The 20,581-nt window shown below is 44.0% G+C and overlaps 1 protein-coding gene across 1 annotated transcript in view; it reads left to right on the top strand.

Moving 5' to 3' along the window:
- The window catches only part of LOC310774561 (MORN repeat-containing protein 4-like), a gene marked incomplete at its 3' end in the record, with an annotated part of 31,825 nt that extends 17,530 nt beyond the window's left edge, over positions 1-14,295 (top strand). The window contains exons 3-5 of the mRNA XM_083634651.1: positions 7,723-7,837; positions 10,449-10,558; positions 14,150-14,295. Coding sequence (XP_083490777.1) covers positions 7,723-7,837; positions 10,449-10,558; positions 14,150-14,295 — 371 coding nt within the window. The remainder of the gene's footprint in view (positions 1-7,722; positions 7,838-10,448; positions 10,559-14,149) is intronic.
- Between the last annotated feature and the right edge of the window lie 6,286 nt (positions 14,296-20,581).

Below are 20,581 nucleotides of genomic sequence, written 5' to 3' on the forward strand. Positions count from 1 at the left end.
CAACAAACAAATGAACCCAACAAAACAAGCAGACAACAAACAAATGAACCCAACAAAACAAGCAGACAACATACAAATGAACCCAACAAAACAAGCAGACATCAAACAAATGAACCCAACAAAACAAGCAGACAACAAACAAATGAACCCAACAAAACAAGCAGACAACAAACAAATGAACCCAACAAAACAAGCAGACAACAAACAAATGTTGTTGTCTGTCCGTCATCGTCCTAGCCACCTGTCGTCACTCTAGGCCATCTACCCACTACTCCTTCTACTGTCTGACACCCCGGGCTCATCACCATCACCGACCCCTATCCTCATCATCCTGGTCACCTGCTTGCCTAAGGGAAGGGGGGGGGCGCCCCCCCAGCCCCCCCCCCCGCCGCCTCATCATCACCTCCAACTCCTATCCTCCCCTCCTCTTAATCATCACCTCCGACTCCTATCCTCCCCTCCCCTCCTCTTAATCCATGTCACCAACGCGGACTCATGGATTCCTCAGATCATCCTCATGGAACTCCCAATCTTGTTACCCTTTTTGTCACCTAGCTAATTAACTAGTATTCTCTAAACCTACGAACATTTAAAGACTGCATTTTCTATTTCTTTTTGGACTCTACTTTTTAGATTTTCAACTCCCTTCCCTGATCTTAGGATAATTTAAAAATTACATTTTTATATCCCTTCTGTTGGACTCTTTTTTACATTTTCAATTTTCTGTTCTCTTGTACATTTTATTTCCATAATAAACCATTCACAGAGTTTCATTATCGGAAACTCTGTGCATGGTTTAGCCCGGCATCTCTCGGCCTGTCTCGGAGGGGAGTCCCCAGATGGGGGTCCGCTGCTGTGGCCTGGTGGGTGGGCCCGTCCCCCGCGTGGCCTGCTCTCACGCTCTCAGTCACTATGCTGGTGGCTGGGGGCTGGGGGGGCGGGTCGCGTGGGGGCTGGGTCCGCCTGGGCCGCAGCAATTGGCCCCTAGCACAACGACCTCACAAGGTTCCTCCTCAGCCAAGTCACTGGGGCAATCCATGCGGCGATCCATATGGTGGAAAGGTTTTCTTGCGTTCACTGGGGGTGAGGGGGTGCCGCTGTGTCCCGGCCTGGCCTTCCCTCCCACGCCATATGTGGGCGGGGGCCGGGTCGGGGGGCATCGGTGCTCTTCATCACTGGTCGAGGGCTGCCGGTTGGTTTAGAACAGCTTAGGTAGGCGATAGATTAGCTACAGCCTAAGGCTGACCTGTTAGTGTTCAGGCTAAAATCAGACTAGAGCAGGGTAGGATAGGCCAGATTAGGCTGTAGATTAGCTAGATACTATGTCCCAGTTAGCTCTGGTTAATGCTTAGAGTAGTCAGTTGTCTGATCTTCTCCCCCCCCCCTCTCTTTCCCCCTTTCCCCGCTTCTTCCCTTCTTCCCCCTTCTTGTTCTCCTCTCTTTCCATGCTCTTTCCTCCCCCACATCCCACCGCCCCCCCCTCCCTTCTCCTGCTCTCTCCTCATTCTCCCCCCCCTCTGCTCCTTCTCCTCTTCTCCCTTATTTTCCTGAATCCCTGCCACTTCCTGCTCTCCCTTCTCTCACATTCCCCCTGCTCTCCTTCCCCTGCACCCTCCCACCTCTCCTTCTCTGTCCTCTCCTCCACATTTCCCATTTTCCCCCCACCCTCGCCCTAATCCGGGCCCGTATCCTACTCCCTCCCTCCACCCTAGACCCTACCTCTACTCTCTGTCCTCCCCCCTCTCTCACATTCCCCCTGCTCTTCTTCCCCTGCTCTCCTTCCCCTGCACCTCTACTCTCTGTCCTCCCCCCTCTCTCACATTCCCCCTGCTCTCCTTCCCCTGCACCCTCCCACCTCTCCTTCTCTGTTCTCTCCTCCTCCACATTTCCCATTTTCTCCCCACCCTCGCCCTAATCCGGGCCCGTATCCTACTCCCTCCCTCCACCCTAGACCCTACCTCTACTCTACCTCCCCTGTACCCTTCCACCTCTCCTTCTCTGTTCTCTCCTCCTCTCTGTCCTCTCCCCTCTCTCACATTCCCACTGCTCTCCTTCCCCTGCGCCCTCCCACCTCTCCTTCTCTGTTCTCTCCTCCTCTCTGCCCTCTCCTCCCTCTCACATTCCCCCTGCTCTCCCTCCCCTGCACCCTCTCCTTCTCTGTTCTCTCCTCCTCCACATTTCCCATTTCTCCCCACCCTCGCCCTAATCCGGGCCCGTATCCTACTCCCTCCCCTCCCCCAACCCTAGACCCTACCCTGGCTCTCCCTCCCCTGCACCCTCATCTCTCCTCCCCTGTTCTCTCCTCCTCCACATTTCCTATTTTCTCCCCACCTCCCCCCTCTCCTCCCTCCCTCCCTCCACCCTAGACCCTACCTCTACTCTACCTCCCCTGTACCCTTCCACCTCTCCTTCTCTGTTCTCTCCTCCTCTCTGTCCTCTCCCCTCTCTCACATTCCCACTGCTCTCCTTCCCCTGCGCCCTCCCACCTCTCCACATTTCCTATTTTCTCCCCACCTCCCCCCTCTCCTCCCTCCTCCCTCTCCCTCCCTCCTCCACTCTCCTGCTTTCTTCAAATGTTCAAATGTTATCTTTATTCTGTATATTCTTGTTACTGTGTGTTAGCTAGAATCAGCTAGACATACTTTCTGTGAAGCCCTCTGAGACATGCTTGTGAATTAGGGCTATATAAATAAACTTGACTTGACTTGAAATGAACCCAACAAAACAAGCAGACAACAAACAAATGAACCCAACAAAACAAGCAGACAACAAACAAATGAACCCAACAAAACAAGCAGACAACAAACAAATGAACCCAACAAAACAAGCAGACAACAAACAAATGAACCCAACAAAACAAGAAGACAACAAACAAATGAACCCAACAAAACAAGAAGACAACAAACAAATTAACGTATTTTTTGTATTTATTTGGGTACCTCTGTATTTATGTATCTAGGTATTTATCAATCTCTTATCTGTCTGGCTATCTACTCATTCATTAATCTGTCCATTTAATATCATTTAGCCGTGTGATTTATTTTTTGCTTCTTGACGGGTGTCTGGTCCTGTGAGTGACTGCTTTGCTTCAGCTTAGGTCCTATAAGCTCTTTACGTTGCATTACCTTCTTAAAGCGTCACTAAACCCCAAATCCAAATCTTTGGTGAAGCCTGCCACCTAATGGTGAACAGTAGGGTACTGAACTGGCCTTCTTCTATTGGCTAGTCTTTGTGCCAGCTGATGTCACTCACCACCTCTTGTACTCTACAGAGGGTGACATCATCTAGCACAGAGACCAGCCAATAGCAGAAGGTCATTTCTTTCAACATTAGGACTTTAGGTGTCAGGCTTCACCATTTAGGTGGGGGTTAGATACTCTTTAAACACACAGTGGGGGTAGAGGGGGGGGGGGTTGATTGTGTCCCAGTCAGCACGAACCTGATGCTGCCAGGTGGTTTGTTTTCACTTAACCATCTGGGAGCGAGTCGCTCGCCGCTGGGTGATTGGATGACCCATCTGTCTATCACGTCTATCACAGCCGGCTCGCTTCTCACTGTCGTCACACCTACATTCCACCTGTAGCATGCTGGTGTGAACCACTGGTGGTTTGTATTTAAACCAGTAGATTAGAGCGTGGCGAGATGGATTTGTGATCACATCACTTGTGATGTGATCATGTGTCGTGATCCCGCGTGAATCCAGCGGCCTCGCAAGGATAGGTCAGCACAGCACTGCCCAAGTTTTGCTGCGACCACAGAGATCGATGTTCGATCAATGTGTCTGTAATCACAACCCAACTCTGATGTCCGAGACTGTGAGGAGCACAGAGGAGCTCTGATGTCCTGGAGACTGTGAGGAGCACAGAGGAGCTCTGATGACCTGGAGACTGTGAGGAGCACAGAGGAGCTCTGATGTCCTGGAGACTGTGAGGAGCACAGAGGAGCTCTGATGACCTGGAGACTGTGAGGAGCACAGAGGAGACGTGGTCGCCAAAAACTCAGACCGCCAGGGACCATGCAGAGGTTTTGTTATCATACCTGGATTTTGGGATCCTACTAATCGCCAGAAACTACAGCAAAACTACAAACTACCACAAAGTGGGGTACGGTGGTGCAGTTGGTAGCGCTGTCGCCTCACAGCTAGAAGGTCCTGAGTTCAGAGGACCAGCACAAATTGGCGTTATACGCAGACGATGTGGTCCTGTATCTCACAAACTTAGAGAAATCACTACCAGCACTCATGCAAACTATTAATGATTATGGTCTAGCTTCTGGCTATAAGTTAAACATGCAGAAATGTGAAGCAATGGTTGTAGGAGCCCCTGTCAGCAGAGAACTGAAAGAAAAATATCTATGGCAATGGGACAAGGACAAAGTGAAATATTTGGGTATTGTTATACCAAAGAATATTAAGTTAATTTATGAATCGAATTACAACTGTCTTGAAGTACAAATTAGACAAGACCTAAACCGGTGGAGAACTGCTATTCTATCGTTGGGTGGAAAAATAGATGCAATCAGAATGAATGTACTCCCCAGGTTTCTGTTTTTATTTCAGACATTACCTGTGTGTATAAGTGCAAATGTCTTTAAAACATGGGATAGAATGTTAAGTAAATTTGTGTGGGATGATAAAAAACCGAGAGTTAAAATGAAGACACTTAAAATGGCTAAAGAGAAGGGAGGACTTGCTCTTCCCAATCTAAAACACTACTACTATGCAGCTCAAATGCAGTCAACACGCACTTGGTTAAACGACAATTCTGAAGCAAGGTGGAGGTTGATTGAGAAGCATATGTGTCATGTTTCAATAAAAAACATACTTTTTTGTACAGAGAACCCACGAAAGACAAAAGTAACAGACAGTTCAATGATCAGAAATACTTTGGAGACTTGGAGTCGAATTAAGAGAAATTTTGAAATAAAGGATGATCTTATTGCACTGAGAGAGATACAGGAGGACCCCGATTTCACTCCCAATACTCACGGTATAACTTTTAATATATGGGCACAGAAAGGACTGACTATAGTTGGACAATGTTTAAATGAGAATGGAATCATGTCATTTGAATCCTTAAAGCAACTTTATGATTTACCACACTCCCACCTCTTCCGATATTTACAAATAAGAAGTTACATTCAGAAAAGTAAAATAAGAGGGAAGACTAGAAATACGCTTCATCCACTGGTTAAATTTTTGGTAAATAATTATGGCAAGGTCAGAATACCACACCAAATCTCAGCAGTTTATGCTATTTTAGAAAATAGCCATAAGCAACAAGACACAAAGGCAAAACTAAAATGGGAAGAAGAACTTAATACAAACATATCGGAGGTCATTTGGAAGGAAATGAACCGGAATGTACACACGACGACAGCCTCTCCTTATTGGAGAGAGTATGCATGGAAAATACAATCACGGTACTTTATAACACCAGTACAACAAGCTAAATATAACGGTAACACTTTGCCAAACTGCTGGAGGGAGTGTGGTGAACCTTATGCCAACTTTGGCCACATCTTTTGGTTTTGCCCAGTATTACAACCGTTTTGGAACAATATACAGAAGGAAATTAACACCATCTTAAGGACTGCCATCCATCTGAATGTAAACTCTGTGTTGTTGGGCAGAACGGTGGAAGAAATAAAAAATAAAAATGACAAATACCTAGTGAGGATACTGCGTATAACAGCTCTGAAGCAAATAACAAGAAATTGGCTTCAAAAAATAAGCCCTTCGGCAAACAAATGGAGAGAAACGGTTCAACAAATTTACCAGATGGAGTATCTAACTTATAAGATTCGGGGGAATCTGATACTATTTGAAGATAGATGGTCTAACTGGTCAAATTACTACCAGGCGGTTAAGTAATCTCTCTCAGTGTAACTAGACAAAATACCAATAATGACCTGAAATGTGTGAATTGATGTTTCATATACCAATGTCGACAGTCACATAGGGGAGCACTATTTATTTTTTTGTATTTTATTTTATTTTACTTGTAATTGTATTTTTATTTTTATTTTATTTATTTTTGTCTTCTTTTTTCTTTTCTTTTTTTTTTTTTTTTTTTTTTCTTTTTTATGTCTACAGGCACTTTGCATTTGTACTTGTATCTGTAGGTTACGTGGAGCATCACAGGGTGAAGCATACACCCATGTTATGTATGGAATGTATGTTATGTATGTATGTTTATAAGCATTTCTTTGTCTTTATTATATTTACAAAAAAAGAAAAAAATATTGCCATCATTACAAAATAATATGAGCAAGATGTAACGTATATAAATACAAGATGACAATAAAAAGTATAAAAAAAAAAAGAAGGTCCTGAGTTCGATTCTCGGCTGGGACGCTGTGGGCACTGGAGTTGTGACTCCCCCATATCTTTAGTGCCTACTGCCCAGGTGGGCTATCTCGTCGAAAGGGCCTTTCTGTGTGGAGTTTGCATGTTCTCCCCGTAAAACATGCAGAAGATCGTCATCCGACCAGTGACGACAACATCTGAAGTTGGTCCAATGATGGTCCAATGATGGTCCCCGGGCGCTGGAAAGAAAAAAGCGACCACTGCTCCTGGCCTGCCCCCTGGAGGAAAGGACAAGCCTGGATGGGTCAAATGCAGAGGACATATTTCACCGGCCACCGTCAGCATGAGTGTGTGTTGTGGCCGCATGTATGTGTTGTAGTGTGTTCGTGTGACAATAAAGACGGGCTTCCGTCTGAAATCGTGTCGTAAAGTACACGAGTGGTTTGTGGCACTTAGTCATAAGCTGTGTAGCCGACACTTTGGACTTCTTTGTGCTACTTTGTGGTATTTTGTAGTTTGTTTTGGTACATTTGATGGTTCTTCATGGTACTATGTCAATCCTTGTGGTGTGATTTGTGGTACTCTGTGGTGATTAGTACCAGAACTAAATTTACTATTAAAAAAAATGATGCTAATTTCAGCAGTTGTTTTGGCAACACTAGAGACCACAGTGTGTTTAATCTTCAGACCTGGCTGGTGGAAATCTGGTTTGAACTCCTGACCGCTGTAGCTTTCAAGTGAGCTGGACTTGACTCAGCAAAACAGAAGAGATCGATGACGATTCAGCTACCAAATCACCCACACACGCCCTTCCTCACCACACTCTCACTCTCAAACCCCCCATCATTTCTTCTCCTTACTGACTTCATGTGTTCAGTTGCTTTGCATCGTTATTTACACTTCAAACTCCTTGTGGAGTTTTTGATGTCATGTGCTTTCTGTTCCTTATTCACCTTGGTCTTAGTTTCTCATCTGTCTTGAGCTGTTGAGATGTTTTCACGACTCTCCCAGGGTTTCTTTGTCTCACCGGCAGTGTGTATTTCTTTCTTTTTCAGTGTTTTATTATTTGTGTGTATTTTCATTTAAAGTGATAATCTCAAAGATTTCAGTTTAGTTCTCTTTGGCGACACCTATGGCGATGAGCGGTAATTGCAGGTGAGACCCAAACGGTGTTGCATCATCTGTGTCTCTCCACAGATACCTAGTTCATAAATGCTGCGGTACTGAACATGCAAAGGCTTCCATGAATGGGCTCAATCACCATTGTGTTAACTCAGTTGGCAATAGTGACTTAACAGACAATTATCTAAATGAAAATCTTTGAGACTATCACTTTAACTAAAGCTAACTAAACCGTAGCTGATGAACTTGTTCATTTCCCGTAACTAACCCCGTCCTGTGTGTTGCTGCCTCAGGTCTGCGTCACGGCCTGGGACAGCTGACGTTCGGCGATGGGACATGCTACACGGGACAGTTTGAGAACGGCCTCTTCAACGGCTGTGGGGTGCTGGTCTTCCCCGATGGCTCCAGGTCAGTGTCCCACTTCCTGTTTGCCTGATCTTTGATCTGAACCGTGTCCAAAGTTTGGACATCTTCTGTAGCTGAGACCTGCATTGTTTTGTGACACTATTCACCTTATGTTCAGACCTGGCCAAATTCTTCCGGGTCCTTTTAACACTTCCGGCGGTCACGGCGCAAAATAAGAGTTGTTTTTGGAGCGGACAGTGAAGGGGGTAAAATAAAGAACGTAGTCTACTACTTTGAGCCGGTACACAGCAAGCAAGCGAGTATCCACTGTTAGCCAGGTCAGATAACGTTATCGTCGACAATGACGAGCACTTTCTTGTAAAACATACCTGGACTCCAACAAAGAAAGCTTCAGATAGTTTTCTCTCCTCCGAGTTGCGCTCGAGCCACTAACGTCAATAAGACCCGCAGACGTTAACGTAGTTCCCTGGAATGCGAGACTTAACGAGCCAGTTACATGGCGTTGCATTCTTAGACATTGCCGTTTGCTTTTATTTGGTATGTTACATACAATTGGCTAAATTATTAGTTAATTCAGAGTTAGATGATATTGGACCAGCCAGCTATTTTATTTTATTTTATTTTTAGCCGGAAGTTTTGATATGGCCACACAACCGGGTCAAATGGGCGTGGCTACATAAGGTGAATAGGCGCTAAATATCCTTCTGATATATCAGATCAAAACTGTTTAAAAACTTTTTTTCAGATTTTACCCCATTTTCTCCCCAATTATACTTGGCCAATTTATCCCCATGCTGCCCCGGTCGCTGGTCCAGCCTCTGCCGATCCGGACACATACCCCCAATCGGGCTTCACATCTTCAGGCACAGCCAATCGTGCCTGTATGGATGCCCGACCAAGTCGGAGGTAACGCGTGGATACGAACCTGCGACCCTCTTGTTGGAATCTACCGCTACACTACCCTGACGCCCACATAAAAAGAAAAACTTTTTGACTGTGCCATCACGATTTCAGACGGAAGCCCGTCTTTATTGTCACACGAACACACTACAACACATGCATGCGGTCACAACACACACACTCATGCTGACGGTGGCCGGTGAAATATGTCCTCTGCATTTGACCCATCCAGGCTTGTCCTTTCCTCCAGGGGGCAGGCCAGGAGCAGTGGTCGCTTTTTTCTTTCCAGCGCCCGGGGACCATCATTGGACCAACTTCAGATGTTGTCGTCACTGGTCGGATGACGATCTTCTGCATGTTTTTAGTGGGGGGTTATGTACGGAGGAACCCCCTGGGGGGTACGGGGAGAACATGCAAACTCCACACAGAAAGGCCCTTTCGACGAGATAGCCCACCTGGGCAGTGGGCACTGAAGATATGGGGGGGTCACAACTCCAGCGCCCACAGCGTCCCAGGCGAGAATCGAACCCAGGACCTTCTAGCTGTGAGGCGACAGCGCCACCGACTGCGCCACCGTACCCCTTCATATCATATAGTGAAAGGAGGTGTTGTAAATTGAAGGATGATGCAGCTCATGCCTGATTGGCCCAAGACTCCAAGAGGTGCTTGCATCCTATGTGGGGGACGACGTTTTACTGTTGCCTTTTTCTCCTCAACAAATCCCATTTTGTGACTTACGTCCGTTTGATACTTACCATGATGCATACTGTGAATTTCAGCCATGAAGATGAATGTTAACGCCTAAAAAAACCAGTTGCTAATCTCTGTTCTGCAACTGAAAAGGTGAGTAAAGTGAGTGCAGGTGGCATTAACCTCCAAGACATGCCTGCTCATAACAACTCATGTGGAGGGGAAGGAAGGGGGGCAGAAGCTAAAAACTGACATTGATGACCTCTGGGTTTGCTGTGTGCGTCTGCAGTCACAGTCTATTAGAGAAGTATTTTGTATGAAAAATTGGTTTTAAAGTTGCTTTGCCATACTGTACTGTAGCTTGGGGTCATTCCAGAGCAGATCTTCATGGCTGATTGTGTTTTGTACATTTTTGTCATGCAGGCAGGAATGTGAAATGAATGCTGAGGCTGTGTGACTTTGTGTAGATGATCCATATCTTTCAATTGGATCATTTTCATGCCAAAAAATATATATCACAAGGGTTCAGTGTTTCCCCCAGAATGTTCTCCTTGCCTCTGAAGCAGAATGTTCTCCTTGCCTCTGAAGCATCATGGGACACAAATGTATATATACATATGTGTGTGTATATATATATATATATATATATATATATATATATATATACACATACACTGTATATACTATATATATATATACACATACACTGTATACACTATATATATATATATATATATATATATATATATATATATATATATATATACTGTATATATATATCTATATATATATATATACCGGTATATATATATATATATATATACTGTATATATATATATACAGTATATATATATCTATATATATATATATATATATACCGGTATATATATATATATATATATGACCCCTGGTGATCCCCGGACCCCACGTTGAGAACCATTGATTTAAGGGTCAATGGAATATTTTCCTACGTATACGCCTTGGCTCTATTCTAGCAATTTAAGCTTTTTCTGTGTGTGTGTGCGTGTGCGCGTGTGTGTGTGTGCGTGTGTGTGTGTGTTAGGTATGAAGGTGAGTTTGTCCAGGGGAAGTTCCAGGGTGCAGGTGTCTTCAATCACTTTGACGGGATGAAGTTTGAGGGCGAGTTTAAAGGCGGCTGCGTGGACGGCCACGGTAAGATTTCAGTTCACCACACACACGCACACACACATGCGTGTGCGCGCACACACACACACACACACACACACACACACACACACACACACACACACAGATGGGTCAAAACTTTAAGATCAAATGTAATATCAGACACCATACAGTAGGTCCAATTTTGATGAAACTGAAAGTTCAAGAAATCAATAGCCTATCTAAAATATAAAGGATATCAGAAGCATCTGCAGCTACATTTAGCAAATCAGTGACTTAAAAAGGTTTACTGACAGTGACAGTATTTCCCTTTACAAAGTACCCTCATTTGTTTAGATTTGTGCTATTCATAATGCTGTAAGAGTAGATGTCACTGCAGTAGGTGTCAATGCAAAGGGTGGATGTGTCATTTTTCAACGTGAAATTTTTCTAATCTTTAAAATTTTTGAACGAAACTCTGAAAATATTTTTTACAGTATTATACAGTATCTCAGTTCCCTTGTTGTACCAAACTTTTCAAATATTTTCTAATGATCTTAAACAGTGAAACGTGTTAATTAACTCTCTGTGCTCCGACTGTAATGCTGTATGTAACCCCTGTGTGTCTGGCTCTGCTAATCAACACGTTTCTATTTGAAGACGAGGGAGGGGCCATGTGTTGCCGTGACGACTGGCTGATAGGAAATTGCTTTTTTTTTTTTTTACTGCTTGTAAAAATAGAGATGCCATAAAAGAAAGCCTTCACTCAGCCACACACACACACGCACACGCACACGTACATGCACACACACACACACGCACATGCACACACACACGCACACGCACACGTACACGTACATGCACACACACACACACACACGCACACGCACACACACACACACACACACACGCGCGCACACGCACACGCACACACACACACACACACACCTTCACTCAGCCTTGTCTGAGATCTCATATTGAAATCACGTAATTTCTGCAGTTTATTTTGTTTGCTGCTCAAATAAGACCGTTCAAGTAAAAGTGTGAGAATAGCTAGAACTTTGTTAATATTGCACAGTAATTTTATTTTCCTTGTCAGCAGCCGCTTTTTCTTTTTAAGTAGGTGTCATATTTTTCATTTAAGTTATTTATTTATTTTCTGATTTAAGGAAGAAAAAACTGATGAAAAACAGCAGCTTCTCAATACAGCAGTCAGAAAGGAACAAAAGAAAGCGATAGCATCAGGTTAGACATCAATATGGATCAAAATGCTGTCCGAGTCTAAGTTTGATTTACTCCCATATTATTTATTTTATTTTATTTAACCAGGTAAGTCATTAAGAACAAATTCTTATTTACAATGGCGACCTGGCATATTAAACTGTTACTGTGGCAGAGCAACAGCCTACTGGTTTAGCCTCTTCTTTTTTCACTGCCAGTCAATATTAATGGATGATATTTTAAGAGCTGACATCTTGATCAGGTTTCTCCTGATCAGAGTAGGACGTTTACCGCAGAGACGGCGTATTTCTGTAGGCCAATCCAAAAGTCATGCACTTCCTGGTTCCCACGTCTCAAAGTCAGTGGGACTTTTGTATGGGGATTTTGGTTAAATGCCTGAAATAAGTTCTGTGCTTAACAAAAGTTTACGAAACGGCAAACTGAATATCACCATTAAAAAAGAAAATCACATTTACGCTCCATAAATCATAAAAGGGGTCCTCATTTGTGAAGAATTATCTTCCTCACCTTTACTGTTCCTGTTAGCCATAGCCTGGGTCATGAAGGCATAAACAGCTGAGAAGACGAACGACATCCAGTGGACACTCTGGACACAGCTGGATGACCTTGACTTTGCTGATGACCTTTAGACCCTTCTTTCACACACCCAGCAGCAACAGAACACCTTGGCCTCAATATCCACAGAGGAAGGAGCAAAGTCCTCAAGGCCAACACAGACAACGTTACCCCCATCATGCCACAAGGTCGAGCGCGAGAAGAGGTGGAGAGCTTCACTTACCGTGGCAGCATCACCGACAAACTGCGCGGGGCAGATGCCAACGTGAAAGTCTGGATCGGTAAAGCAAGGGTGACTTCCCATCATCAGAAAAATGTCTAGGGAGCCTCGGACCTGACCACCAACATCAAGATCAGGATCTTCAATTCCATGGTGAGGCCTGCTCTGCCGTATGGAGCAGAGACGTGGAGAACAACAGCCTCTGCCAGGAAGAGAATCCAGACATTCACCAACATTTCGCTCACAAGAATCCGCCGGATTCGCTGGCTAATCAGCGACAGGGGAACTGTTAGCAAAGAACAATACCTTTTTTTACATCAAAAGTACTGTTTATACATATTTTTTTCCACACATGTAAGCAGCGGGGGGTGAACTGAACGCCATTAAAATGATCTGTGCGTGTAACCATATTCGGTGACAGATGTGTCTACTGTAACAAAGTAACCCGAAGCCGGTGACAGATGTGTAGCAGATTTAAATCTGAAGAAGAGATTTCAGAAACCTGCTACAGTACAAATTAGATTTAGATTTTAGTCTAACGTATGCACATAACATGTGCACCTATGTGCAATGAATATGCCACTGACTTGTCTTATCGCTATTCTGCCTCATTGCCTATTGCTGCTTAGTATTGCTTATTGATGCCTATTTCTTATTGCCTATTGCTCATTGCTTGTTGCCTATTTGTACTATGTCGTAAACGGAGTCCACAGCACAAGAATTTCACACGTGATACTTGTACCATGGAGTGACAATAAAAATCTTGAATCTTGAATCTTGAATTGAAGATTTGCAAACAGTTTCTGCTGCTGGGGAGAAGCTGGAGGCTGGGATTCACCACAAAGGACAAGATTCGTCACAGAATATGTTGCCTGGAGTGAAACTCTCTCCTGTGATTCTGTCAACTTTCTGGGATTCAGTGGATTTCTCCATATGGCAAATCCTACTGGTCCAATGTGGCATCGGAAACCATCATATAATTATAAGAGTTTGACGTCATCAACGGATTTGCACGAAACTTTGTAGAATCACAAAAAGATGCCCAACTCCCAAATGGATTCACGTAACACTACACAACTTTGTAGCAAGGCTGGCGGCGGTATGCACTCTACTGAGTGCCCTCAGCTTAAATGATGTATTGTATATAATGAAATCTGTGTGCTGGGAATACATCTGTTGGTCTGCGGGCATATAGCCCAGTCTGTAGGGCAGGGATGGGCAACTTTGATGATAGAGAGGGCCACACAAGAAAATCCTCACCACCAGAGGGCCAGATTGTGACCGTGCACTTCCACCAGTAGCCTACTGTAACACCATCACTCCCAATTATAGCTACTAATTTGATGAAAAGGGCTGGTAATCAAAGTATATTATACCAACATTTATATTTTTCATATTCAAATTTAATAATTCTTCCATTCAGATGACACCAGAAACTTTGCTCTAGCTTTAAAACAGCCCGCTACAGCAATTTGATGGGGTACATCACCCAAATATGTGATATTAATCGGATTCGCTTTCTAATAGTTTTCAGATTAGACTCTGTGCATAATATAGCCCAGTCTGTAGGGTGAGGCCAGAGCAGTGTGTCATGTGACTCTGTGCATGTCTGTCTGCTGCAGGAGTGCTGACGTTTGTGGACGGGAGTGGCGGCAGCAGCCACGAGGGTCTGTTTGAGAGCAGCCAGCTGATGAGGAGAGAGGGCAGCCAGGCCGTCGTGCAGCGGGCACAGGGGGCCGCAGCCAAGGCCCGCGCCCTGGCCATGTGACCCCTAACCATGTGACCCGCGCCCTGGCCATGTGACCCCAACAACATCACCCACACTGCCCTAGCTCCAGGAGACTGCTCCATCCTCCTCACGGTTGAACTGTTTAGTTACTAATAGGACGAATCAGCATCAGCATTTGTAAAACAAAATGGATCGGCTATTTCCGGGTGCAACTGCCGTGGGTTTTAAACGGCAGTTCATGTTGAAACGATGCCTTGTTTGAACTCTAACTGCTCCTTCATACTTTAAGCCTTAATTCAGCTTTAATTGATCTTTTGTACTGTTTGAGAAATCGCAGTTTATGTTTTATACTTTTTTTTTACTTTTATAATGGGACCCTATGGAGCCAGCCACATTTTAAAACTGAGACAGTTCATACAACTTTAACCCTACATCTATTATACATCAGACCCTTTAGCTACTTCTGCTCTCACTCACAACATCAAAATATAAGCAATGTGATGTATACTTTTTGAGATATTAATGTTTGTTTGGCACAGCTTTTCAGCTGTATTTCATACTAGTTTCTGCTGCAGTGGCACCCGGAAGTACTTTTGTCGTTGCCGTGTTGTCACGCTGATTCATCCTATACAAGAGATTTACTTTCTTTTTTTCCTCTGGTTTACCTCCCGTCTAACCTTTCTTACCGCTGTATTTTAGTATATCAAAAGGTTATTTTTAAAGACTCGTTCTTTTTTTATGTATTTCCTTATTTTACCAGCAGCTACTGCTGCTTGTGCATAATTCTTCAAAGACTGTGTTTATGAACTTTATTTACTTGTAACCTGCAGTATTCCATGGAGTTTAATGTACCAATCAGTGGCTCCAGGAAGTTTGCGACGGCGAGAGGAACAGAAGCTAATGCAGTCATTATGAAGCCACTGATTCAGGATCAGCTGAGCCAAACCCACACGCCTATTCCTGTTCAGTCAACACACTGGTGCTAAAGCTGATCCAGGGTCAGCTCACCCAACACACCATTGGTGCTCTAATGTAAGAATATATGAATAAGGTCTCTTCCACCCCTGTAGTACTCGGACCCAAAGACAATCAGTTGAGACAGCGAGCTCCGTTGGCTTTGCTGCTAACAATGACTACGGTCGTCAATCTTAATCTGCTTGCTACATTTCTATTAACGTCTTATAGAATACAATAGAATAGAATAGAATAGGAATCTTTATTTGGCCATGCTATGTTTGCATGGCCATAATATTATTATTATTTTATTTTTATTATTATTACTATTATTACTATTATTATTATTAGTATTATTCTTTTATTATTATTATTAGTATTATTATTAGTATTATTATTATTATTTCATGGAGAGCCTTTGGTGCAACACGTTCGAATCCAGAACAACAAAAGTTCGTCATTATTGATTCGCAAAATACGTTTCCGACTTCTTCTTTTCTAAGTTTTCCGAATAACCTCTTTATCGACAAACAAACAAATTAATCTCAAGGGAACGTCACAAAACTGTTTTTCAATATTTGGGTAGTCTTTTTATTTATTTTGTGTTTTCATTCAGCTTATTCCCATTTGAAACTCCCATTAAAAAATTTCCACATGAACGGCTTGATGGAAACACGACTATAGATATCTAGAAAAAAGCCTGTCTGTGATCTGGAGAACCAGCCTAGTGATCTGGAGAGCCAGTCTGGTGATCTGGAGAACCAGTCTGGTGATCTGGAGAACCAGTGATCTGGAGAGCCAGTCTGGTGATCTGGAGAACCAGTGATCTGGAGAGCCAGTCTGGTGATCTGGAGAGCCAGTCTGGTGATCTGGAGAGCCAGCCTAGTGATCTGGAGAGCCAGTCTGGTGATCTGGAGAGCCAGTCTGGTGATCTGAAGAGCCAGTCTGGTGATCTGGAGAACCAGTGATCTGGAGAGCCAGTCTGGTGATCTGGAGAGCCAGTCTGGTGATCTCTGGAGAGCCAGTCTGGTGATCTGGAGAGCCAGTCTGGTGATCTCTGGAGAGCCAGTCTGGTGATCTGGAGAGCCAGTCTGGTGATCTGGAGAGCCAGTCTGTGATCTGGAGAGCAATGTCTTTCTCTCCACGGCCCGGAAAGCCGCAGCACAGCACCATCGATCATCTTCTACCAAACTCTCCTGCGTTTACAATGTGACCTGGCCGGCCTGCACTACTGTAGATCACTCCACCAGGAACCGCCTGGTGGAGTGATCTGCGGGCCAGTGGTCTGTGCTGCAGCCGAGATAAATAGTTCTGCGATTAGTCAAAGCGTGTATGGTGGAATTCTGCCATGTTTACTCTCACCTCCCCTGTGGAGACACACACGCCTTTTTGGGACATATTTAGCAGCGAGGCAACAGAGTTTCAGCCGACAGCTGCCTGATGGAGCCAATATTGTCTGTGGGTCCAAGTATCAGTATTTTTAGTATTATTTTATTCACTCAGTGCCACTACGGCTCAATCTGATCAGAGATCAGTTGGAACGCCCTCCTCAGTGCCAACCACACAGTGCCAAGAGGCTACAGCTGATCCGGAGTCAGTGGCTTGTCATGAGAGGAGGATTGGGGGCTGGGGGCTGGGGGCTGGGGGTGGGAGGGAGGAGAGGCTGGGATGAACAGGGCAGGGGAATGCAAGCGCCTGCAGTTTTGCAGGCCGACTTGATGAGTGCAATTTAACCTTTGCGGGTGCAATTCGATGATAATATGCAATTTCTGCCTGAGGAGCGAGGTTCCCCTTTCTGTGGGTTTTACATTGAGAGAGGGAGATGGCTGCAGTGTTGCCAGATGGGGCGTTTTTCCACCTAATTGGGCTGTTTTGGGTTCCATTGCGTGGGGGAAAAAATGGGCTGGGGCGGGTTTACAGAGCCACGCGTTTCCTTACACCTGCATTTGTTTGGTTTTGTGCGCGTCTTGGCGCTTTTTGAACAGTCTTTGGGCTGGAAACCATGAGCTGTATCTGGCAACACTGGCTGACTGACTGTTGCTTTTTGAACAGTCTTTGGGCTGGAAACCATGAGCTGTATCTGGCAACACTGGCTGACTGTTGCGCCGGGGGAAAGCAACACAGGATATCAAATCACTCTCTGAACTTGAAGGGTTTCACTCCAAAAATACACGGAAAGAAACACAACTACCTTATAAGCAAAGGTCTTGAAGGAACACTCCGCCCATTTTCAACCAGCTTTGTATCATTAGAACATCAGTAGTATATCAGAAAACTGTAAACGGTTTTGAAGTCTGTCATTTAATTTGACAGTTATTGAGTGTTAAAGTGTGGACCAGTGACATCACTGGTCCACACTAACTCAAATTAATAACTCATTAACTCAAATCAACTCTCAATAACTGTCAAACTAGATGAATGATGAATAGTTTGACAGTTATTGAGAGTTGATTTGAGTTAATGAGTTATTAATTTGAGATAGTGTGGACCAGTGATGTCACTGGTCCACACTTTAACACTCAATAACTGTCAAATTAAATGACAGACTTCAAAACCGTTTACAGTTTTCTGATATACTACTGATGTTCTAATGATACAAAGCTGGTTGAAAATGGGCAGAGTGTTCCTTTAAGATGACTCGCAACTTTGATCAGTGACCCGCTTTACTTTAATGACAAGGTTATTATTATTATTGATTACGTATTTATTTATGTATTTATTTATTAATTAATTCAAACGTTTCATTTGCCTTTTTGAAATGAAACTCTTCCCATCACCCGGGGCACTTTTCACTTTTGGCCCGGGGAGGTGAACACACTATCGTCCTGATTTTTCTAATTTTCACATCCTTGATTAATGATGTCACATCCTTGATTAATGATGTCACTTTAATGTTTAGTGTCTCCCCCCATCAAAAAAAGAAGAAGAAGAAGAAGCGAAAGCATTGCTGTTGTGAACTTGACGAGCGTTGTGATTAGTGTGTATGGTGATTCGTGCCTGCTGGGAATCCACGTCTGTCCATGTAATGAGAGCGGTGTGTAACCGTGCCGTATGTGTGTGTGCCGTGGTCGGGGTGATGTGAGGTGGGGTGCTTCACGTGAAATTGTTAATTGTTGGTCATGTGATTATCTCTTAAGTGTGATTCATTTGGGATGGGCTTTGTGTGGCTGATTCGTTCCCTACGGACCAATTTGACGGCAGCATCGCAGACGCTCTAACTGACGGAGGCGACTCACACCTGTTAATTGGCTCCAAACGGAGACACCGTTAAATTGGTTTGAATGTTGCCTTTGCCTCAGCTAAGGGTTTCTTCAGACGCGCAGGTCAATATGCACTTAAATACCATATATCCACAGTAGAATATGAGGAGGACAGTCTGCTGCTGCCAGGCGAAAACCTGGTGACTCCAATTTTAGAGATTTTTTTCATGTTTATCTTGAATTTAATGAATCCATGCACATCCATGTATAGATTGGGAAAACATTATTAATCACTTTTGAAATGCACTTTAATATCTTAAAGGATAATAGTGTTTTTTTTTAAAGCCTACAGTTATTTATAATATGTATAGTTATTTATTATTATTAGATCTGAGTTATTATTTAGGTTATCGGTTTTCTATTATAGGACTTATTATTGTATGCCGCTGGTCCTGAGGACAAATTTCGTTTCATGTGAAAGCATGTAATGACAATAAAAACCCTTGAACCTTGAAAGCCTATGACTATTCGTGGAACTATAGTTATACGTCATATTTGGTTCTGAATCGGTGACTCAGGATGAACTAGCTAGCTATAGTAGCTGTTACCGACATTAGCTGCCTTTTGCTGTACTGAGCTTCGTCAGGCCACTGAGTGACTGAAACACGTTAACCATTACAAGTCGTGCTGATTTCAATGGCGCCACCCGTTTTGAAATCTGTCGCCCAGTTGTTGAGATCTCAGCAAGCTAATGTGGCTATCCATTGCGGCTAAACTGTGGAGGGGCGCCTGCAGCCTGTGAATTCTATTCCCGGTATAGCTTACGCTGTTTTTCCAGGTGTAACTTACACAAATAGCGTAGCGCAGAATCTTATGATGTGCGATTGTACAGCAGGCGCTCATAGAACGTTTGAAAAATAACAAACCTTTCCACCTCGTCGTCGATCAAAACGGGGTCCTCTCGCCATTCCGAAGTGTCGGCATTCCGATCATTGACTTCTATGCTTTCGGAGAGGCGGCCCTTTTTATCTCCAAAAAATGTTTTGGCATTGCGAAAGATATTAGGTCCGCCATTCCGAAATAGCATCTTGAGTTATTTAGCCTACAGGGGTGGGAGAGGTTAGGTTCTGGGGGAGGTTATGTTTAGGCGTGGGGGGTGGGAGAGGTTAGGTTTAGCGTTAGGGTCTGCAGGAGGTTAGGTTTAGGCATGGGGGGTGGGAGAGGTTAGGTTTAGACGTGGGGGCTGGGAGAGGTTAGCTCCAGCCGGTCTCCCGGGTTAGGGTTAGGGTTCTTTCGCAATGGAGAGACAGATCTCCATTCCGACAATTTTGTCGGAATGCCGGTATTTCAGAGTGCCGACATTTTGGAATGCCGGGGTGTCCCCGATCAAAACAAAGAAATATCTAGTCTAACATCGCCATTGCTGTTCTGTAGTATTTTCTGCAATTTAGCAACCAACCGCAGAGTAGACAATCTGCTTCCGGGTTACACTGGCACGCGCATGTGTACGTGAATGGTCATGTGATATGCGTTTTCAAGCGTGTTATGGACGGAGATTATTGCTGCAACGCTCGTGTTGACGGTTTTGACGGAGAACGTTTTATGTATAAAAGTTAAACATTCGCGTGGATGTAGCCTTAGGCTGCTTTTCAAAATTTAGGATATGAGGTTTTCACCTGGCAGCAGCAAAGTCAGCAAGTGTAATATAATGTGTTCCTTTATAACTCGGAGGTCGCAAATTGCCACTTTGCTACCAGGAGAAATAAAATAAAATGGCGCGTCAACTCAGAGTTCCTACTTGCAAACTCGGGCATGATTTCTCAACCCAGCTCGTCATTTGATGTGATTTCAACATGGCTACCCACATCGTACTGTAGGCTATATAGTGAAAAAAAAGATGGTATGAATTTAAAACACATTTTATTTTCAACAATAACCGCTTTCGGACCAATCAGCATACCAATGGTTAAACCCATACAATTAAACGTTCATAGTGCTATTAGCTGTTAGCTGTCTAATAGCTGATGCTATTAGTTAGCATCCATGGTTTTGAGACTTAAAGCTCAAACGCAAGCTAGTCGGAAATGTTTGCCAGTTGCCACCTCTGACCATAAACAAATGCAGCATAATGGCTGATTTCATGTCATCGTGGTGCGTCTGCTGCACCCTGT

This window comes from Poromitra crassiceps (genome assembly GCF_964638095.1).
Source record: "Poromitra crassiceps genome assembly, chromosome: 4".
NCBI lineage: Eukaryota > Metazoa > Chordata > Actinopteri > Beryciformes > Melamphaidae > Poromitra > Poromitra crassiceps.